General features: G+C 51.2%; 1 protein-coding gene across 4 annotated transcripts in view; it reads right to left on the bottom strand.

Moving 5' to 3' along the window:
• The window catches only part of RBM19 (RNA binding motif protein 19), a 161062-nt gene that overhangs the window by 46752 nt on the left and 90642 nt on the right, over window positions 1-23668 (bottom strand). For all 4 annotated transcript variants that reach the window (XM_010598952.3, XM_010598950.3, XM_010598951.3 and 1 more), the window contains exon 22: window positions 3808-3913. In XM_010598952.3, the coding sequence (XP_010597254.2) occupies window positions 3808-3913 (106 nt within the window). The remainder of the gene's footprint in view (window positions 1-3807; window positions 3914-23668) is intronic.

Genomic DNA, 23668 nt, shown 5'->3' on the forward strand with positions numbered 1-23668 from the left:
TCTGACTCACAGTGACCCCGGTGTGTTTGTTACTGAGTAGAACTGAGCTCCGTAGGGTTTTCTTGGTTGTAATCTTTACAGAAGCAGACTGCCAGGCCTTTCTTCTGTGGCACCATTGGGAAGTTTGAACTGCCAACCTTCAGGTAAGTAAGCCAAACCAAAAACCAAACTCACTGCCAGTGAGTCGATTTCGACTCATGGTGACTCTACAGGACAGAGTAGAACTGCCCCACGGGATTTTCAAGGAGCGGCTGGTGGATTTGAACTGCCGACCTTTTGGTTAGCAGCCAAGTTCTTAACCACGGCACCACCAGGAAGGTAGTCAAGTGCAAACCTTCTGTGCTACCCAACCCCAACCCCCCTCCCGGCTTAGATCTCCTGGCTCAAGAGGTTGTTGAACGCCAAAGCCAAGACCAGCAACTGACTCTCCATTGAGGGCACCATGACTAGAGATGGAATTAGAATCCTAGTGAGGAATTCAAACGGGTCAGGGTTAAATCAAACCCTGGGAAAGGCCTCTAAAGGAGGTCTCCTTCCCCAGAGTGCTTCAGAAGGGGAAAGACTTAGGGCGTGCTTGCACAGAAACTAGGGGTCCCAGCAGCTCCCCTACCAGCCCTGGGGTTCTGCCTCTTGCCTTCTGCTGAGATAAAGAAAGAGCCCTGAGGTTTTTTACTCAGTGTCTCCGGCGGTATAGCTGTCTCTCTTCAAACGCACGCCCACCCTCGCGCCAGCTAGCTGTTTACAATATTCAGAATTCTATTCACTGCTATGCAGTGCCGTCTTCTGTGGGTCAGTGCAGAGTGCTACCTGTTCCACTCAGAAGACAATAAACTTCTTCAGATTGGGAGAAGGAGAGGGAAGAAGCAACGGCGGCTTCCTGGAGGCGAAAAGAGCAAGGGGATCTTTGCAGGAGAGATCAGCGTGGTGGGCTCGTGCCTTAAGGAAGACAGTGTGCTTGGTGGCTGGCACAAAGGGCCCACGCCCTTGTGCTGGGAGGGAGAGCAGCGATGGTGGAGCCAGAAATAGCTCTGGAGCCAGGCCTGGCGGAGGCAAGGGGCCGTGGTTGAGTTCTCGTTGTCCTCGGCTGCCCTTCTTCTCCTGGAGCCCAGAATGGAAGGGAGGGGAGGGTGGAGGCAGGAGGAGCCACCTCCATCAATCATCAGTGTGCTGTGCTAGACGCTGGGCTGAGGACTGGCCGGTTGGGCACTTGGTGCGGCCTCAGTGAGGCACATTGCCTTGTCTGCCTGAGAACCCGCCTTCTGTTCTGTGGTTCTGAATAAGACTGTACTTACTGCAATGTGGAAATCACTGGGCTGGGAGCCCACACCTGATCTAACCGTCTTGTCCCTTAGACATTAACGTGGCTGTGGAAAGAGGATACTGGCTTCCAGTGGAAGAAACTCTGAAGCCTTTTCTCAATGCCCCTTCCCCACCCAATCCATAACCCATGGCTGTCGAGCAGATTCTGACTCACAGGCACCCTACAGGACAGAGCAGAACTGCCCCACAGGGTTTCCAAGGAGTGGCTGGTGGATTTGAACTGCTGACCTTTTGGTTAGCAGCTGTGGCTCTTAACCACTGAGCCACCAGGGCTCTCCTTCCCCACAGCCTTGTTATTTTTAGATCATCACCATCGTCACCGCCACCATCATCCTCCTCATCACAGCTAACAGACAGAGCTCACAGGTGCCAGGCCTGGTTCTGAGAAAATCACCTCAGCCAAACCTCCCAGTTCGATAAGGAAAGTCCTACTAGCATTTTATAAGGGGGAAAGTTGAGGCACACAGGACGTACACGACTTGCCCACGCTGGGATTCAAACTCAGGCAGTTGGACGTCAGCATTTGTGTCCTAACCCCTAGGCTACGCTGGCCCTTAATAGGAGACATTTCTAAGAAGCAGGTAGTCTGCCCCCCTTCCCTGCATTCTGCCCCCAATCACAATCTTATGCAGGAACCCCAGGTGCAAAAGATGATGATGGTTCTACACCCTCACCGCCTAGCCCAACAGACCCTGCATGCCCCTCCTCTCTGTGGACAGGGCTGGTGGAGGTAAGCAGGAACCGTGAACACGTACTGAGTGCTCACTGTATGCAGGCGATAGGACTGGTGCTAAGTGCTCCTGCATATCATCTAACTGAGCCCTGGGACGGTGGCACTGGCGTCATTCCCGTTTTAAAGATGAGGAAACTAGGCCCAGAGCAGGCAGCGGGAACTGATCTGCTCTCAGGAAGAGCCTGCGCCCCAAACTGTGGCTGTGCACTGCCTCCCTCTGAGCCGACATAGGACTCCCCCAAAGATGGGTGTAATGGCTGTGGAATGCAGGGACTCCACAAGATGGACGTAAGGCATGAGATGCGGGGACCCACCAAGAGGGGTGTAGGGGCTGTGGAATGTGGGGACACCCGACCACGAGATGCATGTAGGGGCTGTGGGGTGCAGAGACCCCCCACAAAATGGATGTAAGGGTTGTGGGATGTGGGGACCCCCCACAAGATGGATGTAGGGGCTGTTATATGTGTGTAGGGCTGTGGGATGCAGGGCCCCTATGCTGGGTGTAAGGCCGTGGCCCGTCGATGCGGGTGCTACCCTGCTGTAGATAGCAGGAGGGAGGGGACGGCTGTCAGCGAGAGGGAAGAAGCAGATGTACACACAGACGTGGCCACGTGTCAACAAAACAGGCACTTGAACTCAAGAGGCTGATGAACCCGTGGAGGACAAAGGTGGCTGGCGGGGGTCTCTGCCTGCACGTGTTCCCAGAGCCCATAAAGGCCACAGCTGTGGCCCTGAGCTGTCACCTTGGGCTCCGTACAGCTGACCAACCCACTGTTCTTCTGTAACGCCAACTCCCTACAGGCCAAGGGTGTGATTCCAAGAAACACTGCTTCCTAAAAGATGTCTCCTCAGAGGCAGAGGAGAGCCCAGCTTTACTGAGACCTGCTCATGGCCTTATTTCACCCCGAGGATGGAAGAGGGGATTGCCGCTATGTCACACAGCTCATCGAGGGGCACCCATGATGACAGCCCTCGGCCAGAGCTCCCTGCTGTGCAGGGCACTGCACCTTCCCTCTGGACTCTGACCTGTAGCCCCACATCCCAGGGGAGCAGCCACAGGATGCAGCTGGAGCTCAGTTTCACATGGCAGGTGCCCCCAGATCTGCTGGGCTGGGCAAGGACCCATTGCCCACTGCAAGAATGAAGCCCTGTCATGCTGCACCAGCCAAAACGCAGAGACGCTGCCTTGCTTCAAAAATAAAAGGTGACCTGGTGTCTTGAAGGTGCCAGGAGGAACTTTTGTTCCTTCATGTACACGGTCTTGCACACGTGGCACCTACCTGACCGTCCTCATAGGTAGCCAGCACAAACCGGAACTCCCAGCCATGAGCAGGGACAGTGTGGGCAGGGCTGTGTCACCAGGGGCCAGCTCTGGGTGACTTGTAGCTTCCCTTGCAGCCCTTGCCCCTGGATCTCCTCTGAGCCCACGCACACAGCATTTCCTCTCTGCTGCCCTCTGGGGGCCTTGGCCCAGGAGTTTCTCTCTGACTTAGAGAGGCCCCGGAAATCCACTCAAACTTCTCCAGTCTGATACCCAGATTCCTGCGTATGTGAAATGGGGGGAGGGGGAGAGTATAAAACAGCCCCCTCCTCCAAACAAAAGAGCCAGACTTTTCCTTCCCAGGATGCAGGGGTGGTGAGATGAGAGCAAACAGCACGTGGTGACGACACTCACGCCCTCCCACAAGGGCCAGAGGGAGCAGCCCTGCAGGAATGGAGCCCCTGAGAGGCCAGGCAGCGGGCCACCGTCTCACCTTCGCATCCTGCTTGGTGAGGAAGTCAACAAAGCCGAAGCCTCTGTGTGCGCCTGTCCCTGTCACCTTCTTCGGCAGGCGCACTGTCTTCAGCTCCCCGAAGGTGCTGGAACAAGAGGGAAAACATGCAGGTTAGGAATCAAGGCCCGCTGGAGGGTCGAGGGGGGAGGAGGACCGACTCTTACACAGGGTTCTCTTTGGGTGATAAAAGAGATGTGTATGCAGGTATGTGTCCACACATATGCACATTCCCTACACGCATTCGTGTACACATGCCACACGTGCCCATGCATACACACATGTCCACACATACACACACACAAACACACACTTGTGTCTGCTCCCCACTGGCATGTGCTCAGGGCATAGACAGCCTTCTCCTCCCAGGCTTGGGCCATCACGCTGGTCAGGGAGAGAGGGAGGGACTGACGAGGTTGGAGATGTTGACAGAATTTTCTGTTCCTCTCCTACAAGCTGGAGGCTGGCTTTCCTACTGACCTGGACACCTGTCCTCCCTGTCCCTGTGGTGGTAAATATTTGGTGGGGGGACTCAGCCTTGTACATGTGTGGCCAGGTCAGGGAAGCATTCAGCCTGGGGCAACGGGGCCGCTTGGGTGGCAATCTCGATCTGGATGTGGGCTCCGTGGAGTCTCCTGACCTTCCAGCCCACTTTCACATCTGAGTAGTCCTATGCTGGGCAAGGCGGATGGAGCCCGTTCTCCCAGAGTTGGGGTCCGCGACACTTCTGCCAGCTCAGTGCACACGAGTGACATGGCTCCTCTCTGTAAACCCTGCTTCCTTTCTTCCCAGTGTTCTTTCTGCTATCTGCTAAGCCCAAGTCAGGCAGAGCCCCAGAGAGCAGAATGGCTTGGCTCTTCCTGACAGGGATCGCACAGGTAAATAAGGCCTTGGGCCACCCCCCAGCCCCTCCTCTCTTCTCCTTCTGGCAGGATCTTTGGGAAATTCTAGGACAAAAGGCCTGAGCTTGCTCTGGGTCTCTTTCGCTTTCCTGTTTCACCCCCGCCCCCTCCTTCCTCACGTCCATTTATCAAACATATAGGCACAAACTGCTGCTGATAAATATTTAATGTGCCTGCCGGCATCTGAAGAGAGGTGCTGTTTTATTTGAAAATCTACCCACACTTGCAGGCACTTGGGCGCGCACACATGCACACACCAGCCTAGGATGTTTCAGGGCCAGAGACCGACCCGGTAAAAACCACAGTTAAGGCCATCAGCTCTCATGAAATGATATAAGCTAAATCCAAGGTGCTAGCCCATGGCCCCGCCAGCATGACGAGGCATCTGCCAGCCCAATTTCTGAAGCCAGGCCGGTGTGTAAATGCAGCATCACGAAGCCTCAAAACGCAGCTGCACATCTCCTTGGAGCGCTCCCTGGCAGCTCTGCTCCCCCTCCTGGCACTCTAGGCCTGCCGGTGCCTCTGCGCAGGCAGCCCAGCCAGCCAGGGACAAGGCCAGCTTCCCAGGGAGGTGGAGGGAGCCGGGGAGGACTGAGGACGGGCAGGGAGCCCTGTCAGTCTTCCTGGCTGCCTGGGCCCCACTGTGAGCAGGAGTGGGCTCGTGGCTGATTTGAAGGGGGCCAGGGACGGGCAAGTGGGGACGTGAAGGTGAAGCTGGAGAGACAAGAAGAGATGAGATGAGATGAGATGAGCCAAGCCCGCAAACCCAGCTTCATTCTGCCATCTAAAGGCCGGCATGGCCCACGGCAGCCCTGCCTCTTCCTTCCGTAGGAGCCCTGTGCCTTGGGGCAAGAGGGCAGGGATGGGGACTGAGATAAATGCTCTTTGGGCTCCAAGTTCTTCTGACAGCCGCTGGGGCCACGGGGATGCTGCATCTGGTGGCCACAAGGACCCAAGTTAGGAGGCACTCTGACCCAGTATGAGAAGGCTGGAATCCCTGGGTGGTGCAAACAGTTAACGTGCTCGAGTGCTAACTGAACAGTTGGTGGTTTGAGTCCACCCAGAGGCAACTCCAAAGAAAGGCCTGGTGATCTCCTTCCAAAAAATGAGCCACTGAAAGCCCTATGGAGCACAGTTCTATGCTGACACGTATGCGGTTGCCATGAGTTGGTGTCAACTCCATAGCAAGTTTTTTTTTTTTTATTGTTTGTTTTTTGAGAAGGCTGCAGGAAGCGTAGGGGTCATGGTGAGCACCTACTATGTACCTGGATCGTGCTGGGTGGTTTGCAGACATGGTCACAGTCACCTTTGGGAGTGCTGGTCTTCCTGCCTGGCTCACCACCAGCCTGCCCAGTCCCCAATTAGCTGTCCCTTGCTCCAAGCAGTGTTCCTGGCCTCGCCTAAGCTGGGTGGGACACCCCTTCCAGCACTGTACAGCGTGCTCCCCATCAGGGCTCTGGGGGTGAGGCTTGTTTAACCCTCTGCCTTCCCTGGGGCTGGAAATCAGCTCTGTGACAGTCTCTTGCTGGATCTACAGTGACAATCAAGTGCCTCGCTGAGAGGGATGCCTGAAAATATTTTCGGAACAAACGCACAAGCAAACAAGCGCCCTGGAAGGAACATAACGACCATCGATAAATTATGCCTACCCTCAGAGGGCTGTGAAGGGGGTAAATGAACTAGCGCACGGGGGAAATACAGACAGCATCACCATGAATTATTACCACCCCCACTTCACAGATGAAGCAACTGAGGCTCAGAGGGCAGTGGTTCTTGCTAGAAGGTAGCAGGGCTAGAGTCTGAATTGATCGAATCAGATGTCAGGCCCGAGTTTTCTGTTTCTGCCACACAGTCTTCACCTCCCTTCGATCTTCTGGTTTGACACTGGCCTTTTCATGAGCTAAGGGCATTTTCTTTCTGAGGCCTCGCCAGGTCCAGGGGAGGCACGAAGCTGCCTGCAGAAAAGGGAAGGAAGGATTGCCTTGGCGGACACCCAGAGGTCAGGGACTTGCCCAAGACCACAGAGCTGGGAGCAGGGCAGGCTGGGTCCCAGTTCCTTCTGCCCTGTGTGTTCAAGCCTCCCGTTTCCGCCCATGGAGGCTACATGTCTCCTCTCCCTTGATGGCCTCAACTGCCCCTGTCCAGGCTTCTTTTTAGTCCTGTTTCATTTCTGGTGAGCCAGCTTGTTCGTGTATACACGCATGTGCACACACGTGTGTATGAAAGAGAGAGAGAGGAATAGAGAAGGAGAGAGACTGTTGAGGCTGATGTCTCCTTCTCTGCAGGCAGCTGCAAGCTGGGGATGCTCCGTGCATTGTAAGCAGCTAAGGGTCCAGAGAAAGGCGAGGAAAATAATTAAAAGGTGTAGAAAAAGGCTGATGAGCAGAGGTGGGAGAGCCATGTCTACGTGGCCTGGAGAGGTGGCATTTGAGAGCTCTGCAGGGAAGCTGTGACGGAGGGCACGCTGGATCCATGCGGGATCAGGAAGCTGGGGATCCTGTCCCAGGCAGCCGTGGGGTCTTGGGGAGGTCACAGTCCCTTTCTGGGGTTTCCAGACAGACATCTGCAAGGTGAACAGGCCGCTCTGTTCTTCAGAGCCTCTGTAGCTTCAAAGTCCCCTTAGTCTATAGAGGATCAGAGGTAGTTCTGACAAGCAGTGGTTTCTCCTTCCCTTCTAAGACTAGGACCTGAGAGAACTGAGACTTACAGAGCAACTGGGAGGATTAGGGTTAGATCTTAGAAGCAACTTCCTGATGTTTGTGAAGGAAATGAATGGCTGCACACCACAGCTACCAATGACTAAGTGCCTACAATGTGTTGGTGTTATTGTTAGTTGTTGTCATGTCAATTCTGACTCATGGTGACCCCATGTGACAGTGACAGAGTAGAACTGCTCCACAGGGTTTCCTAGGCTGTAATCTTACAGGAACAGATTGCCCGATCTTTTCTCCTGTGGAGCCACAGGGTGGGTTCAAACCACTGACCATTCAGTTAGCAGCTGAGTGCTTAACCACCGTACCACCAGAGCTCCATCCACAACATGGTAGAACTTTTAAATATTGTATTTCCAGCTGTAACAACAATGGTGGGACCACAGCGTCACCACCTCCATTTTACAGATGAGAAAACTAAGGGCCAGAGAGGCAAAGTGACCTGCCCATGCCCCAGAGCCCCCAGATGCAAACGCTGGGGTGAGTTCCTTTTCTTTTCTGCGCTGTCTCTCCTGACCCAAGAACAATGCCAGCCCCTGAATGGCTTTGGTGGCTTTTATGACCGTGCAGCATAATATAAGGCCAATACTAATGATCTTGAGAGATATCACAGGAGAATTAAAAAGAAAAAATAAACAGTTGGGGGGGAAATCGATGAAGTACCTTTAGCTCCTTGGAGATAAGCGATACATAAATATCAGCCATTACTAAGGGTCTTATCTGACAGCTTATCTGCGAGCGGCTTTGGGAGGAAGTTCTACGTGAACCCTGGTCTCTGGGAGTGGAGGCCACTGGCTGGGTGCAGCAGGGCAGGGCCGCTGGGGACCAGGGAGGAAGGGAAGTCACAGGGCACCCAAGGCCTCCCCCTGCGCCCAGGCTCTGGCACTCGGGGAAGGAGCCGCGCACGCTCCCCACTGTGTAGATAATAGAAACCACAAAATAGCAATTACTGTATCCGAAGCTGTGAATAAAGAGGACATACCGGGCTTTTAAACACGGCCCTCCTTCCCTCCCCCACCACGCTCACACTTCAGTAACAAACTCACACCTCACTTTTCCAATTATTTCATTCACCTCAGGTTCACCAATTACTCCCCCACGCCGGGGCCCCACTCCCTCCGCCACGCCGCCAGCGCATGACTGGTGGCGGCACTGTGCCTTCTGACAACTGGAGTTTGTTGTCACGTTTCTAATTTCTTTCGAGGTGTGCGAGCGTGGGAGGGGGTGCAGGGGAGGGGGGGTGGGAGGGGCGCAGAGGTGTCGCTGGCGGCAAGCCAATTAGGCCCTAGCCTCATAAACAAGTCGGGGTATGCAAATGGTGTTTGCACACAGGCGTGCACGCACACGCAATACCTGGGGGCCCTGCGTGCAGGAGGGCGAGGAGGTGCCTCCTTGGGGACCTGACACACATGGGGTTGTGTCACCTGGCCAGACCGGCAGTGGCCCTGGCCAGTGACCGCTTGGGGTTTTTGGCTCTGCTATTGCGAAGACATAAATCATCCTCTCTCCTCTCTGCTGAAAGTGACGGAATCGGGGAAGGAAGGAGTGAGAGAAAAGGCAAAGGTAGGGAGAGAGAGAATGCTCCAGAGATGCCAAACTTGACAATTTTGCTGCTGCTCTGGGGCCTAGGCTTTGGGGCTTGGTGGGCAGGCTGGGAGGCTGGCCCAACCCTCCAGCCCACACACTGACACCAAGGCGGGTGTCGGCACACCCCAAGGAGCTGGGGTCCCTCTGCTCCCAGGACACATGTCCCTATTACTCTCCTCCTTGGGTCTGCTGGAGGAACGGCAATCACAGCAGAAGTGCTGAGTCATGTGGGGACAGGCTTGTTGGCACGACTTCTCCCCACCTGCACTCAAGGCACTGCTGAGAGAAAAGGAAAAAAACAAAACCAGCTGCCACCCAAGGGACCTGGAATTGAACAGCAGTGTGGGAGGGCAAGATGAAAGAGTGGTTTTATGATAAGAATGAACTGCAGGCTTCTGTTCCTTCTGGAGGTAAGAAAAAATGACTAAGGCTCTTGGCATTGAAAAGCCTTTCAAATATACCATCACCGCCACCACCACCACCCACGATCTAACACACACATTACACACACACAACATCTCCATCCGCTCCCCGGTACTTGTTCACTGCCTAGAAGGCTCTAGGTGGTACACTTAATGTACTCGGTTGCTAACTGAAAGGCTGGACATCTGAGTCCATCCAGAAGCGCCTGGGGTGAAAGCCTTGGCAATCAACTTCCAAACAATCAGCCACTGAAAACCCTATGGAGCACAGTTCTACTCTGACACACACAGGGTCGCCATGAGTCGGAGCTGACTTGATGGCAATTTGTTGTTCTTGGGTGCCATCGAGCTGGTTCAGACTCGTAGCGTCCCTACGTATAACACAGAAAACAGTGCCTGGTCCTGTGCCATCGCCACGGTCATTGCTATGTTTGAGCCCACTGTTGCAGCCACTGTGTCCATTCATCCTCTTGAAGGTCTTCCTCTTTTTGCTGACCCTCTACTTCACCAGGCATGGTGTCTTTCTCTAGGGACTGGTCCCTCATGGTAACATGTCCAAAGTACGTGAGACCAAGTCTCTAAGGAGCGCTCTGGCTGCACTCCCTCTAAGACATATTTGGTCAGTCTTCTGGCGGTCCATGGTATAGTCAATACTCTTCGCCAACACCATAATTCACATGCATCAATTCTTCTTTGGTCTTCCTCATTCACTGTCAGCTTTCATGTGCATATGAGGCAACTGAAAATATCAGGCTTGGGTCAGGCGCACCTTAGTCTGGAAAGTGACATCTTTGGTTTTCAATATTTTATAAAGGTCTTTTGCAGATTCGCTCAATGGAATATGTCGTTTGATTTCTTGACTGCTGCATCCATGGGCATTGACTGTGGATCCAAGTAAAATGAAATCCTTTATAAATAACTTCAGTATTTTCACTGTTTATCATGATGTTAGCTGTTGGTCCAGCTGTGAGGATTTCTGTTTTATGTTGAGGTGTAATCCATACCAAAGGGTGTAGTCCTTGATCTCCATCAGTAAGCACTTCAAGTCCTCTTTGTTTTTAACAAGCAAGGTTGTGTCATCTGCATATTGCAGGTTGTTAACGAGTCTTTCTCCAATTCTGATGTTGCCTTTGCCTTCATACAGTCCAGCTTCTCGGATTATTTGCTCAGCATACGGACTAAGTATGGCGAAAGGATACAACCCTGATGCATACCTTTCCTGATTTTAAACCAGAGGGTATCCCCTGTACTGTGTGAACAGCTGCCTCTTGGTCTATGGATAGGTTCTGCGTGAGCACAATTAAATGTTCTACGGTTTCCATTCTTCACAATGTTACCCATAATTTTTTATGATTCACACAGTGGAATGCCTTTGGACAGTCGATAGAACACAGGTAAACAACTGGTTTAGTTTCATTCTGTGCTTATGTGCCCAGCAGCATGCTAAGCACTCGATAACATGATATCACTACAGCCTTATGAACAAGGCATTGCTATTCCCATTTTACAGATGGTGGAACTGAGGCACCAAGAAGATAAGTGATTTCTCTAAGGTCACTCAGTCATTACCTACCACCAGGGGTAAAGTGGCTTGCCCAAGTTTCCACAGGTGGTAAACAGCTGAGCTGGACTCACAGGGTGTGGTTTAGGTCCCCGACCCTGTGCTTCACCTCGCTGAGATGTGGGCTGCCTTGTCTACAATACGTGGCCAAAGGTTCCCTATATGCTAGGTGCCAGGAGGGAGACAGCAGTGGGTCGGCATTGCTCTCCAGAGACCCTTGCCTTCGGTGGGAAGAGCAGCTCAGAGGTCTCTCAGTTGGCAGACAGGCAGCGGGCTCCTCTCTGATGCTAGAGACACAAGAGGATCTGGGATAAAGTAACGTAGCTGATTAGAGTTGAGGGCTTCTGATCCTGGCTCCCTGATTCCCTCATCCTAAAGAAGCGTTCACCAGTGAATGCATGACCCACAGTACAGTTCCCATCAGGTGAGTGCATGTGGCAAGTTCGCAGCTGCCTTGCCCAGAGAACCCTGTCTCATGGTCCTCTTTTCCTTACAGAGTCCCCATGTGGCTGAGGGGCCCCACTGAGGCAAGGTGGGAAGACAGAGATGGGCTGACTGGACAATGTTACGCACTGAACTGTGTTCCCCCAAGATACGTGTTATATATCCTAACCCCTATATTTGTGGTTGTAATCTCATTTGGGAATGGATTTTGTTATGTGAATAAGTATGTCTCAAGCCAATTACCTTTGAGATATAAATGAGCAAAAACACACACACACAAAAACCAAACAGGCACGTACAAAGAAACCCCCAAAACTAAACTCATTGCTGTCTGCAGATTCTGACTCATTCCCGGTCTATAGGACAGAACAGAACTGCCCCATAGGGTTTCCCAGGAGTGGGTGGTGGATTCAAATTGCTGACCTTTTGGTTGGCAGCCAAGCTCTTAACCACTGTGCCATCAGGGCTCTATAAAATGAGCAGACAGGCACAAAGAAGCAAGCACAGATGGGGGAAGACAGATTATAGGCCACATGAGATCTCCAAGGGACCAAGAAACAGAAGCTGAAAAGAGACAAAGGCCCTCCCCCAGAGCCAAGAGAGAAAGACTTCCCCTAGAACCAGCATCCTGAATTCAGACTTCAAGCCTCCTAAGCTGTGAGGAAGTAAATTTCTGTTTGTTAAAGCCACTGACTTGTGGTGTTTCTGTTACAGCAGCACTAGGTAACTAAGGCTAACACCTAGAGACAATAGGAGATTTCTGCAGAGGAGGGAGATTTGGGAACAACTGCTATCTAAACCTCCTACTTCTTTTCGGATGTGTTCAAACCAAAGTTTTTGGTAAAGGCTGATCCCAAGGCTACCTCGTGCAATACGCTAACCTCACAAATGGGGAAATGATGGTAATCCAACTCTGTGGATCTCAGTGGTTACTACTCTCCCCACAGCACATCTCAATGGTTACTACTGTTCCCAGTTTCGCGTGTATGCTGTAGTCATCACTACGCCCACAGTGGATCTCAATGGTTATTACCGTCCCGAGTTTCACATGTATGTTCTAGTCATCACCACTCTTGCAGTAGATTTCAGTGGTCTCTACTGCACGTGCCAGTTACCAGCACTTCCATATGCTTCTCTGCTTAAACTCTCTAATGGCTTTCATGCCCTGAGAATAAAACCCAAACTTCCTATCTGGAATTCAAGGCTGTGCCTGATCTAACCCCTGCCTTGCTCTCCAAACTGACTCTTGCACTGCTCCTCCTCCTGTTCCCTGAACTCACCAAACTTGTGCCTCAGGGCCTTTGCACTTGCTCTTCCTGTTATTTGGGATCCTTCTTACCTAGATATTCCTATAATCTACTCAATTCTCGCTAAAATGCCGCCTCTTCAAAGAGACTTTCTGTGGCTACCCTATTTAATGTTGCCCCCTCCACCCCACCGCTCACTCCCTGTCACATATGAGCACTGTCTGAAATAGTTTGTTTACTAGTTTATTTTTCCCCTTCCTTCGCTGGAAATACAAAGGACACTCCAAGACATTAGAGTTCTTAGTCTGTGTTATATCTGCACAAATATTCTGTGCCTAGCACATAGGAGATACTTGATACGTTCATTCAACATTTACTGGGTTCTGATTAGGTGCCAGACCCCTATCCTTTACATGTATTACCCTATATATCCCACATGCACTGTGGTAGCACAGTCACGTTTCAGGCCAGAACTTCGAGCTCTCTGTCCCTCCAGGTGCTCTTTTACATACTGTAATCACAAATTATGACATTGAGCCTTTGGTGCCCCAGGGGTAATGCTCCTTCCAAAATTCCCACGTTTAGCCCTTCAATTGCAGTAAATAAATAACAGCCAGAAAAAAAAGGGGGCCTACTTGATTACCAGGTCCCTGGGTGGCACAAACGGTTTGCACTTGGCTACTAATGGAAAGGTTGGCAGTTTGAGTCTACCCAACAGCACCACGGAAGAAAGGCCTGCTGAGCTACTTCCCTAAGATTTGTTGTTTTTAGGTGTCGTTGAGTTGATTCCAACTCATAGCGACCCCCCGTGACAGGGCAGAACTACCCCACAGGGATTTCTAGGCCATAATCACTGCAGGAGCAGAGCACCTAAGATCACAGCCACTGAAAACCCCTGTGAAGCACATTCTGCTCTGAAGCACATGGGGTCCTGATGAGTCGGAACTGACTCAGTGGCAACGTGATGATTTACCAAGGGACTGGTGCCTGGACAATGACACAGATTCCTACCCTGCTTGGTGAGAAAGAAATTACGTGATCCCCTCCACAGACAACCCTGGCTAAGTGCAGACAACTAGCAGGGAGTCTCAGAGTGGCTTGGCCTGTGATGAGAAGACGTTTCTATTCCCCTAGGAAGTTAAGTCGATGAGTGTGTACCAATCTGAGTCAAGTCTACTCCGCACAAGGAGCGATGGCTTTTGAAGCCGCTGAATGGAGGCGTGTTCAGGTATGGAGAGTTCCTTTTGCTTGCGTCTCCCTCTCTCTTTTTAAAGAGTGCTTTTTAGGCTGAACTTTTCCAATTACTCACTGCTCATCGCGGTGAGAGGAAGATGTAGAAAGGTTACCTTAACACCATCAGCGTAATAGTCCGTTTCAGCTTGCCTCTTCGAAGCGGAAAAATGGCCTGGTTTCCAACAAAGTGAGAACGGCAGCACTGAGGACAGCCTTGAGCTTTTCTCAACAGCCTTTCACGGGGCCCTTGCCAGGCAAGTGTGACACTCTCGTTTTCTAGATGAAGAATCCCAGAGACGAGCAGGTATATGTGCCTCTGAATTAAGGTCTGCATTCCAGACGGAACCCCAGGACTCTCCTGAGAGGCTCTGGTGGAGAGGGCTGGACACCAGAAGATGGAGACTCCCAGCAGTTGGGTGATCCTGGGTGAGTCATTTCCAGGCTGGCCTGATATGGGGGCGGGGGGAAGTAAGCCATGTGATAGAGCTTTAAAAAGTGCCAGGGCAAAGAAGGGATAGGCGCTGGCCCCCAAGGCAGAGACCCCTGGGGCTAGACCCATGATGCCAGTGAGTCAAGAGAGCTGAGTGGCAAACAGGCAGCGAGCACTCCATTTTGCTGGGGTACCTGGAGCAGCAGCATCACCTAGGAACCTGTTAAAACTGCAAAGCCTAGGCCCATTCCCGTCCTTCTGAATCAGCTACTCTGGGGTAGGGCCAGCAACCTGGGCTGGACGAGTGAGTCCTGCTAATGGCTGAGAACCAGTGCTCCCCAGAGGGGCAGGGCTGCCCGAGCCCCTGTCCAGATGGCTGTGTGCACATATAGGCCCAGAACTGACAGACTGTGCCCTTCTTCAGAAGAAGCCAGCAATCCAGATTCTTCTAAGAAATGAGAGTCTAAAACATCAGTAATGAAGTCAAAATATTTTAAACACTGTTTGCGGCAAACAGGACAGATGCAGCCTATGGACTGGAAGCAGCCTTCATATCTCAGATGCCATTCTTGTTTGGCTCTAAGTGATCAGAAGGGCTGGCTGGCTTCTAAAACAATGGAACCGCCTTCCCTCCCTATTACCCAAGACTGGGCCTTTGAGGGTTTGCTGACCTCTCCTGCCTGGCCCTGCACCTACTGGCCCCCTTGCTTGTTGGCACTCATAGAACATGGCCTCTGCAGGATTCAAAGCTCCTTGAGGGCAGTGTGGGTCTTGTTCACTGTGTTTGCACATAGCATCTACCCCGCAGGCCGACACATTTGTGGGTCCACATAAAATCAGGCAATGAATGCATCAACCCTCCCTCAATATTCTCTAGTACCAGACCCGGACTTGAAGCATGGTGGGCGTTTCCACGTGACTTGTCACTCAGGTGCTCTGGACCTGGTCATTCACCCAGCATCTTCCTGAGCATCTTCTGTGTGCAGGCACTGAGCTCGGTGCTAGGGAGGAATTGTGGGCCCGATGTGCGCCTGGCCTCCAGGGGGCTCATCCTCGTTCTGGCTGATTATAAGTTTGTGTCTTCCACTGTTTCTTCCTTGGGTTGGGGTACACCCTCAGTGGTACGCACCCTCAATGTATGTATATTTTTAATTTAAAAATGATATATACGTGTGACATATTGCATGCAAAGGATGGACCACGAAAAATGACAGAAGATATACATGAACTGCTGTATTATTGTATACAAAACCAACCAAAGATTCCGACTCAGAGCGACCCTACAGGACAGAGTAGAACTGCCCCATAAAGTTTCCAAGGAGCTGCTGGTGGATTCGAGCTGCTGATCTTTCAGCTGGCAGCCGAGCTCTTTTAAATCTACCACCCGTCTGTCAGTTTGTCACATTGTGGTGGCCTGCGTGTTGCTATGATGCTGGAAGCTATGTCATTGTTATTTCAAATACTGGTACAGTCACCCATAGTAACCGGGTTTCAGTAACGTTTCCAGACTAAGACAGACTAGGAAGAAGGACCTAGTGATCTATTTCCAAAAATTAGCCAACGAAAACCCGATGGATCACAACACCAGGAGAAGAACCCCCTAGGTTAGAAGATACTAAGACAGGCTAGGAAGAAAGGCCAGGTGATTTACTTCTGAAAATCAGCCAGTGAAAACCTTACGGATCACGACAGAATAACGTCCCATATAGTGCTGGGAGCTGAGCCCCCTAGGTTGGTAGGCACTCAAAATGCACAGTGGCCGCAACAATGGACTTGAGCACACCAACAATCGCGAAGATGGTGCAGGCCTGGGCAACCTCGTTCTGTTATACACAAGGTCGCCACGAGCTGGAGCCGACTTGATGGCAGCTAACAACAGCAACAAGAAGAAAAGGCATAAGCCAGAAGTGCTGTGACAACACAGAGGAAGGAAGCCAGTGCTTTAGTGCCATAAAAAGAGTTTTAAAAATCAGAGGCAGCTTTTTAAAATTGTTTCTCTCAAACTTGTCCTGTAAGACTTTAACAGGTATTCTGTGAAAGAGGATCCTGGTATTAAATGAGTTTGGGAGACATGGGGCTAAACAGAGTTCAGCAAGGCTCTCAGCTGCAGACCTTGTCAAGTGCCTTTATGATATTAGCCACACAACACATCTATCTGTACAAGTGGGAGAGAAGATGCAGCATTTCTCAAACTGATTTGGCCACCAAACCTCCCCACCCCACATTCCTAAGAAAACCTATCAGCGTCTCTCAGGGCATGGGTATCCCACGGAACACAGCTGGGAAATACAATTTGGGAGATGAGAAAGAAGTAAGGCAGTCTTTCTGGCAGACCTGAGGATACACATTAAAGCAAAAGGTCTTTGCCTTTTATCAGCACTCAGGGAATGCCTCTAAGGGACCGGGGACTACACCAAGCGGGGACCTGCTGCAGAGAGTCTAGCTCTAGAATGAGAGGCTGAGTCACAGCACCCCCAAAAGAACATGAGTTTGGAGTTAGACCTGGGTTCAGATCCCCACCTTGTATCTGACTTCACCTTTCTCAGGCTCAGTCTTGTCACCTGTAAAATGGGTATAATCAGACCACCTTAAAGGCTGCTGAATTGATGGTTCCAGGCAGATGCCAGGGACTGAATCATAAGTGGAAGCTGTTGTTCCTAATGTCATTGTCTACAAAAACCCCTGTATGTGTGAAGCAAGTCACACCTCCTAAGCCCTTAGGGGATTTCGGATCAGAAATGAGGAAGAGCAGACTGAGTGAGGCAGGTGCCACCTGGTAGTCTCCTGGGGTTTCCAGCAAAGAGCAGAGAAAACAGAGGGACCCCAGCAGAGTGGGGCTGGACGTAATTTTGTGACTCTTGGCACACTGAGAAAAGCAGCAGGCCTCCATCTTATCCGCATGTGCTATAGTTTTACAAGATAATTGGAAGCAACTGTCCCCAAGGAGGCATCCTTCAGCCAAACCCCGGCCCCTCTGCATTCCCTCTGGCTGAGAAGGCCCACTGGAACAGCACCTTTCCCCTCTTCCTTCCAGAGAGAGAGACTTGAGCAGCAGCCTCTGGCCTGAGGCGCGCGTTCTGGTCAGTTCCACCCCTCTGCCGGAGTGAGTTAATGAAATCCACAGTGACCGTCCTCCCCTACCTTCTCCCCCTCTGGTCTTCAGCTGCCTCGAGTACAGCTAATCCCATTACAAGAAAATAAAGTGGATAATTCAGGCTAATGAAATCGTTACAAGAACGTGGCCAGCCAGAGGTGGATATTCAGAACCAATTTAACACCCTCTGGTGTCGTTATGCTCCATACAGGAAATGTTTGAAAGGAGGAAGGAAAAAAATTAAAAAGCAAAAAAAAAAAAAAAAGCACAGTCTCTTTCTTGTTAGCTTAAATCCAGTTACAGAATTAATCTGCCACATGTTTTGCTTACTGCTATTATCTCTGTCATGCTTGATATCACCACGGCGACTCCAGAAAACAAGAAAAAAGGTGGGGAAAACCAGGAAGTTGCCAGGGTGGTTAAAGTTGAGTGTAAGTCAGTACCCTCTACTCTGCCCGTCACTAACCAAAAACCAAATCCATTGCCATCGAGTCGATTCCGACTCATGGTGACCCCATGCGACAGAGCAGAAATGCTCTATAGGGTTTTCTTGGCTGTAATCTGTACAGAAGCAGGCTGCCACATCTGTCTTCCATGGTGCTGCTGGGTTGGTTCACACTTCCAACCTTTAAAAGGCTAGGCCTAAAACAAAAAACAAACCCTCTGTCGTTGAGTCAATTCTGACTCATAGTGACCCTACAGGAAAGACCAGAGCTGTACCATAGGGTTTTCAAGGAGCAGCTGGTGGATTCAAACTGCTGACCTTTTGGTTAGCAGCCAGGCTCTTAACCACTGCGCCACCAGGGCTCCAAAATCTAGTGGTTGGGCGCAAACTGACTTTTCCCTCTAACTAGGGAGAAGTGCTGGGTGGGTGGAAAGAAAGAGGAGGATGGGAAGGCGCAAGTAAAGAAAGACGTTACAAAAAGGTGAGAACTTGGCATCTCCTGCCTGGGGGCGGGGGAGATGAGAGGGTGCAGGGGGTTAGAAGCTGGCGAAAAGGACACGGAAAGGGAGAGTGGAGGGAGAGAGCAGGCTGTCTCATTAGGGGGAGAGTAATTGGGAGTGTGTAGCAAGGTGTATATGGGTTTTTGTGTGAGAGACTGACTTGATTTGTAAACTTTCACTTAAAGCACAATAAAAATTATTAAAAAAAAAAAGATGAGAACTTCTGCTAGGTTTAGTTTTGTGGGGACCTTAAGGGGCGCATGGGGACAGGCAGAAAGTTCTAGTCACCAGGGGATTAGGGATGCCCCATTGATGGTCTCCCTATTAAGAACGCCAAGCAGCAGATCATAATTGCCACTACCAGCTTCTACTTCCCTGTAGAGACAAAGGCTTCCCGGGAAGATGGGGGCATCACAATGACACAGCCACTGGTGGCCATCAAGGGGCCAGAAGCATGCCTGTGTCATGGTCACTCTGTCTCTTCTAGCCTCTCGGGAGAAGCGCAAGGTGGCACCCCGACACCCAGTCAACTCTGGGCATTTTCCCAAGAGCATCCCTATGAAAAGGCCCTCGGGTGGCAGCAGTGGAGCTGTCTTAGTCGCCTAGAGCTGCTGTAACAGAAATACCACGAGTGGGTGGCTTTACAAAACAGAAATTTGGGAGGTGGTGGGAGAAGGCTCGCTATCTCTTTTGCATCTGGGGGAAGACCCTTGTCTCAACTTCTGAATTCCCAGCCTTCCTGGTTCCTCAGTGATCTTCAGGTGGCACCCAACTTCTCCACTTCTGTCTGTTTCTAATCTTCTCTTTTTACATCTCAGATGAGATTAGTGTTAGGATACACCCTACACTGATGGCCCATTAACATGACAAAGAAAACCCTACTCCCAAATGAGATTACATCCATAGATACAGGGGTTAGGATTCCAACACATATATTGGCGGGACAAAATTCAATCTATAACAGGACTCCCCCAGGTCCTAGGAGCCCCCTTTGGGGCCCAATGACCAGAGCCTTCTGGGGAGTGTGAACGGAATGTGAGCCAACACCTCCACTCAGGGGTTGGGGACAGGCTCCGGAGGCAAGGGGGCAGAGCAAAGCAAATTGTATCCTGTCAATGTCCTGCGGCTCCTGTGACCTATGACTCCTGTGTGAGACAGTGGTGGTTCCCTTGCGTAGAATTCAGAGAATCCAGAAGGAAGAAAAATGTCCCCACGGCAAACACAAGGATGCCATTAAGTCCACGCACTAAGCTTCTGCCTGTCACCCTAGGAAAGCCCTTGACCCTGCCCCCTATGTCCTACGGAAGCCTATTTACTTTTACTTTACACACCTGCTTATCTGATTTCTCCTTCCATAGCAGCTGGAAAGGGCAGAGGGGTTAACAGGAACCTCAAGAAGTGATAACTGCCAGCCATGGATTAGATCAGGAGTTGGCAGATTTTTTCTGTAAAGGACCAGAGACTGAATGTTTTTGGTTCTGTGGGTCAGTTTGTTGCAACCACTCAACTCTGCCGCTGTAGCGTGAAAGCAGCCATGCTGTTTTTATTAGCTGCCATCAAGTCAGCTCCAACTCATGGAGACCTTACGTATTACCAGAACAAACTGCTACCTGGTCCTGTGCCATCTTCATGATAGTTGGTATGTTTGAGCCCACTGTTGCAGCTATCATTTCCATCCATCTCACTGAGGGTTTCCCTCATTTTCGTTGGCCCTCTACTTTGCCAAATGTGATGTCCTTTTTTAGTGATGAGTCTTTCCTGATTTGTGTCCAAAGTAAGAGAGCTGAAGTCTTGCCATCCTTGCTTCTAAGGACATTCTGGTTGTATTTCTTCTAAAATTGATTTGTTCGATCTTTTGGCAGCCCACAATATATTCAATATTTTTTGCCAATACCACAATTCAAACAGACGACACATAAATGAATAATAGGTGTGGCTGTGCTTCAATAAAACCTGATTTATAAAAACAGATGGCTGACCCATGGGTCTTAGTTTGTTGTTTCCTGGATGAGACCGAAAAACCAACACGTGGTATTAAAATAACTGGAAAAGCCTAGTAGCCCAGGGCTACTGAGTGTAGGGGCAGACAGCAGTCCCCGTCAACAGCTCAGACTGGTGCCCTGCATTGCTCAGTATCCTTTTACAGGTGGGAAAGACACTGTGCACTTTAGAAAGATGTCCATTTACAAAGTGGACTAATGCTTAAAGGCGTAAGGTGGAAAAGTCACTTGCTGGGATACCCGTCATTCTTCAGTGGACGGAGAGGAGAAATGAGGTGTACTGTGCGGGTGACAAGCTGAGTTCTAGTGCATCTGGGCCTAGCGGTGAACGCTGGACCCCAGAGACACAAGTGCCACATAGCTCGCCATCGGCCTAAAGACTCACTCAGCAATAACCCAAAACCAAACCAAACCCAGTGCTGTCGAGTCGTTTCCGACTCACAGTGACCCTACAGGACAGAGTAGAACTGCCCGATCCAGTTTCCAAGGAGCGCCTGGTGGTTAGCAGCCCTTTGGTTAGCAGCTGTAGCACTTAACCACTACGCCACCAGGGTTTCCTTTCACTTAGCATAGAGGCAAAGATATGGATCCATAACCTCAGTAAAAAATAAAACGAAACAAACCAGTTGTTGTCGAGTCGATTTCGACTCATGGTGTCCCCTGTGTGTCAGAGTAGGAATGTGCTCCATAGGGTCTGTGATGGCTGGTTGTTGGGAGGTAGATTGCCAGGACTTTCTTCCGAGATGCCTCTGCATGGCCTTGAGCCTCCAACCTGTCTGTTAGCACCTAGCACATTAACCATTTGTACTGCCCAGTGAATCCTATAAACCCAGTCACTGCCCTACTAATTGTTGAAAAAGGAAGACAGCCAGGTGGCAGGGGATGCCACCTCCAGGGCCTTCCTGCCTAGCTGCCTAGCTGCACATGACTGGCCCTTGCTGTCACCCTGCTTCATTCCTTGTCCTCGATGTCATCCGACTTAACATGGAACTGTGTGCTTTCCTGTTTACAGCCCGTCTCAGATGGCAAAGAGGTCAGCACCAAGGACAGTGCCAGTATACACTGTACACAGCAGGGGCTCAGGAAAAAAAAGTAGCTATTGACTGCTGAGGAAGGAACCATCATGGTGCAGTGGTTAAGCGCTCAGCTGCTAACCAAGGTCGGTGATTTGAACCCACCAGCTGCTCAAGAGGAGAAAGATGTGGCAGTCTGCTTCCATAAAGATTTACAGCCTTGGAAACCCTATGGGGCAGTTCTACTCTGTCCTATAGGGTTGCGGAGTTGGGTTTTGGACTGCTGATGGACCACGTTATTAACGGGGGCTTGTCTTTCCCTGTTCTCTGTTTTCTGATCCTTCTCAGGACCCACACCCTCCATACCAGAAATAAGAAACACAGAGGGGAGGGCGGGCACATTGCTGAGCACCCACCCTGGGCCAGACTCGGGCCAGATGCTCATCATTCCCTGTCTCACTTGAGTCCTGAGAACAGCCCCCAAGGGTGGCACCACTGTCCTATGGTGTATATGGGGCCACTGAGGTCAGTCTCATCTGAGGCCACAGGGCTTGCAGGTGGCAGGTCGTCTGACGGTGAAGTTTCCTTCACTGTGGGCAGAGTAACCCACTTCTGCCTTGAACTCACTCCTCAGGTCCTACCTGGAGCCCACCCGCCACTGGGAAGCCCTGTTATGAGCGGTGGAGGGGTGGTGATAGAGGAGGACAAAGCAGCCGAGGAGGTGCTGACAGATAGGGAGGCAGCTTTGGAAGAGCTCAGCCTTCCAGGGGCTTCCTATCTGCCACTGGCAGAACACTCCAGACGCCCACAGCATCAGAAAGCCCATCATGAACAAACTCTACCCCTTGGCAAGAGTCCCCAGTACCGACCTCCCCAGGGGTGGAATAGACAGAGTGTGGTCACCGCCAAACTGACAGGCCGCAGCTGGGAGGAGACACTTTCTGGTCCACACGTGCTCAGAGTGGGGCATCTCATATCACTGAGTGGCCTCAATGTCTGCGCTTCTGAAGAAGGCCAGGCCTACCGTCACCAGGTGATGACGGCAAGACACTTCTCCCGAAGATGAGAGGCCAGTCCCAGAGCTGGCTGTTTGAGGGATGGCTCGGAGGCCTGCCCAAGGGCATGCTGGGAGACAGGGACCGAGGAGCCGTGATTCATGCCATCGAGCTGGCCAGCGTGGAGGGGAAGCAGACAAGCCCACCCTGACTGGGACAAATATTATTTTTAAAAGTCTGGGAAAGAAAACAACAATAAAGCAACTGGAGCCCAGGATGCCTGGCCAGTTTTCAGATGCAGGGAAAGGCCGAAATGGATTTGTGAGGGAGACCATTTGTTTGGGGCCAAATACACCAACACGGAGCCCGAGTCAATTACAGGAGGAGAGGGAGGTGGGGACTGGGTGGCCCATGAAAAGCGGACATCCAGAGGGATCCGACTCGGGTCTGCCTGTGGTCTAGGGTCAGGGACAGAGAGGAATGGGTTTGAGAGGGTTGGTTCCCGGCAGCTACTGGGAAAATGGAGAGGGCCTGAGCTCAAGGCTTATGAGTATAACAGCCAGGGAGAGTCCTGCCTATGATATCTTGGTGTGCACTTTGAGGGGGAGTCGTCTTTCCTTCTCACGGAAAAAAAAAAAAGGGAGATGGAAATTATCGTGTCTCTGGAAAAGCACAAAGGCCGGGACGTGCTTTATCTTCCCTCTGCCTCTCCACGCAGGAGAGAGGCTGTTTGTGCGAATCTCGACCACACCTCTGCCGTCCTCGCCTCCCCACCCACCCTTCTCCGTTCCAATTGGAAGACGTGGAAGTGTGGCCACGGCTTTTTCCGCGGTGACTATTCCAGCAGGCCTGTGGCGACGTGTGCTTTGAGGTGGGGACGGGTGAGGAGTTATTGTTAGAGAAAAATAATCAAAGGTTTTCACGCCCTCATGGGGCAGGGCAAGAGATAATTAAAACTAGACTTGGATTCAAGCCCCCAGTGAAATGAAAATTCTATCTGGATCGGATGTGGTTTTTCTCCCACTCAGGAGGGAGCCACTTTTTGACAGCGGGTACGGCCCTCACTCAAAACTGGAGAGATTAATAGTTTGGGGGCACAGATGGTGTCGCAAGTTTGGGAGTCCAGCTGCCTCTGCTGCTTACACGCCTCTCTCCTGCTCTCTGCCTCAGCTTGCTCATCTGTACAATGGGGATGACGGTGCCCACACCCAACAGAGCTGAGGTAAGGATTACATGAGATAATACGTAGGAAGCATTTA

Source organism: Loxodonta africana, chromosome 19, assembly GCF_030014295.1.
Source record: "Loxodonta africana isolate mLoxAfr1 chromosome 19, mLoxAfr1.hap2, whole genome shotgun sequence".
Classification (NCBI taxonomy): Eukaryota; Metazoa; Chordata; class Mammalia; order Proboscidea; family Elephantidae; genus Loxodonta; species Loxodonta africana.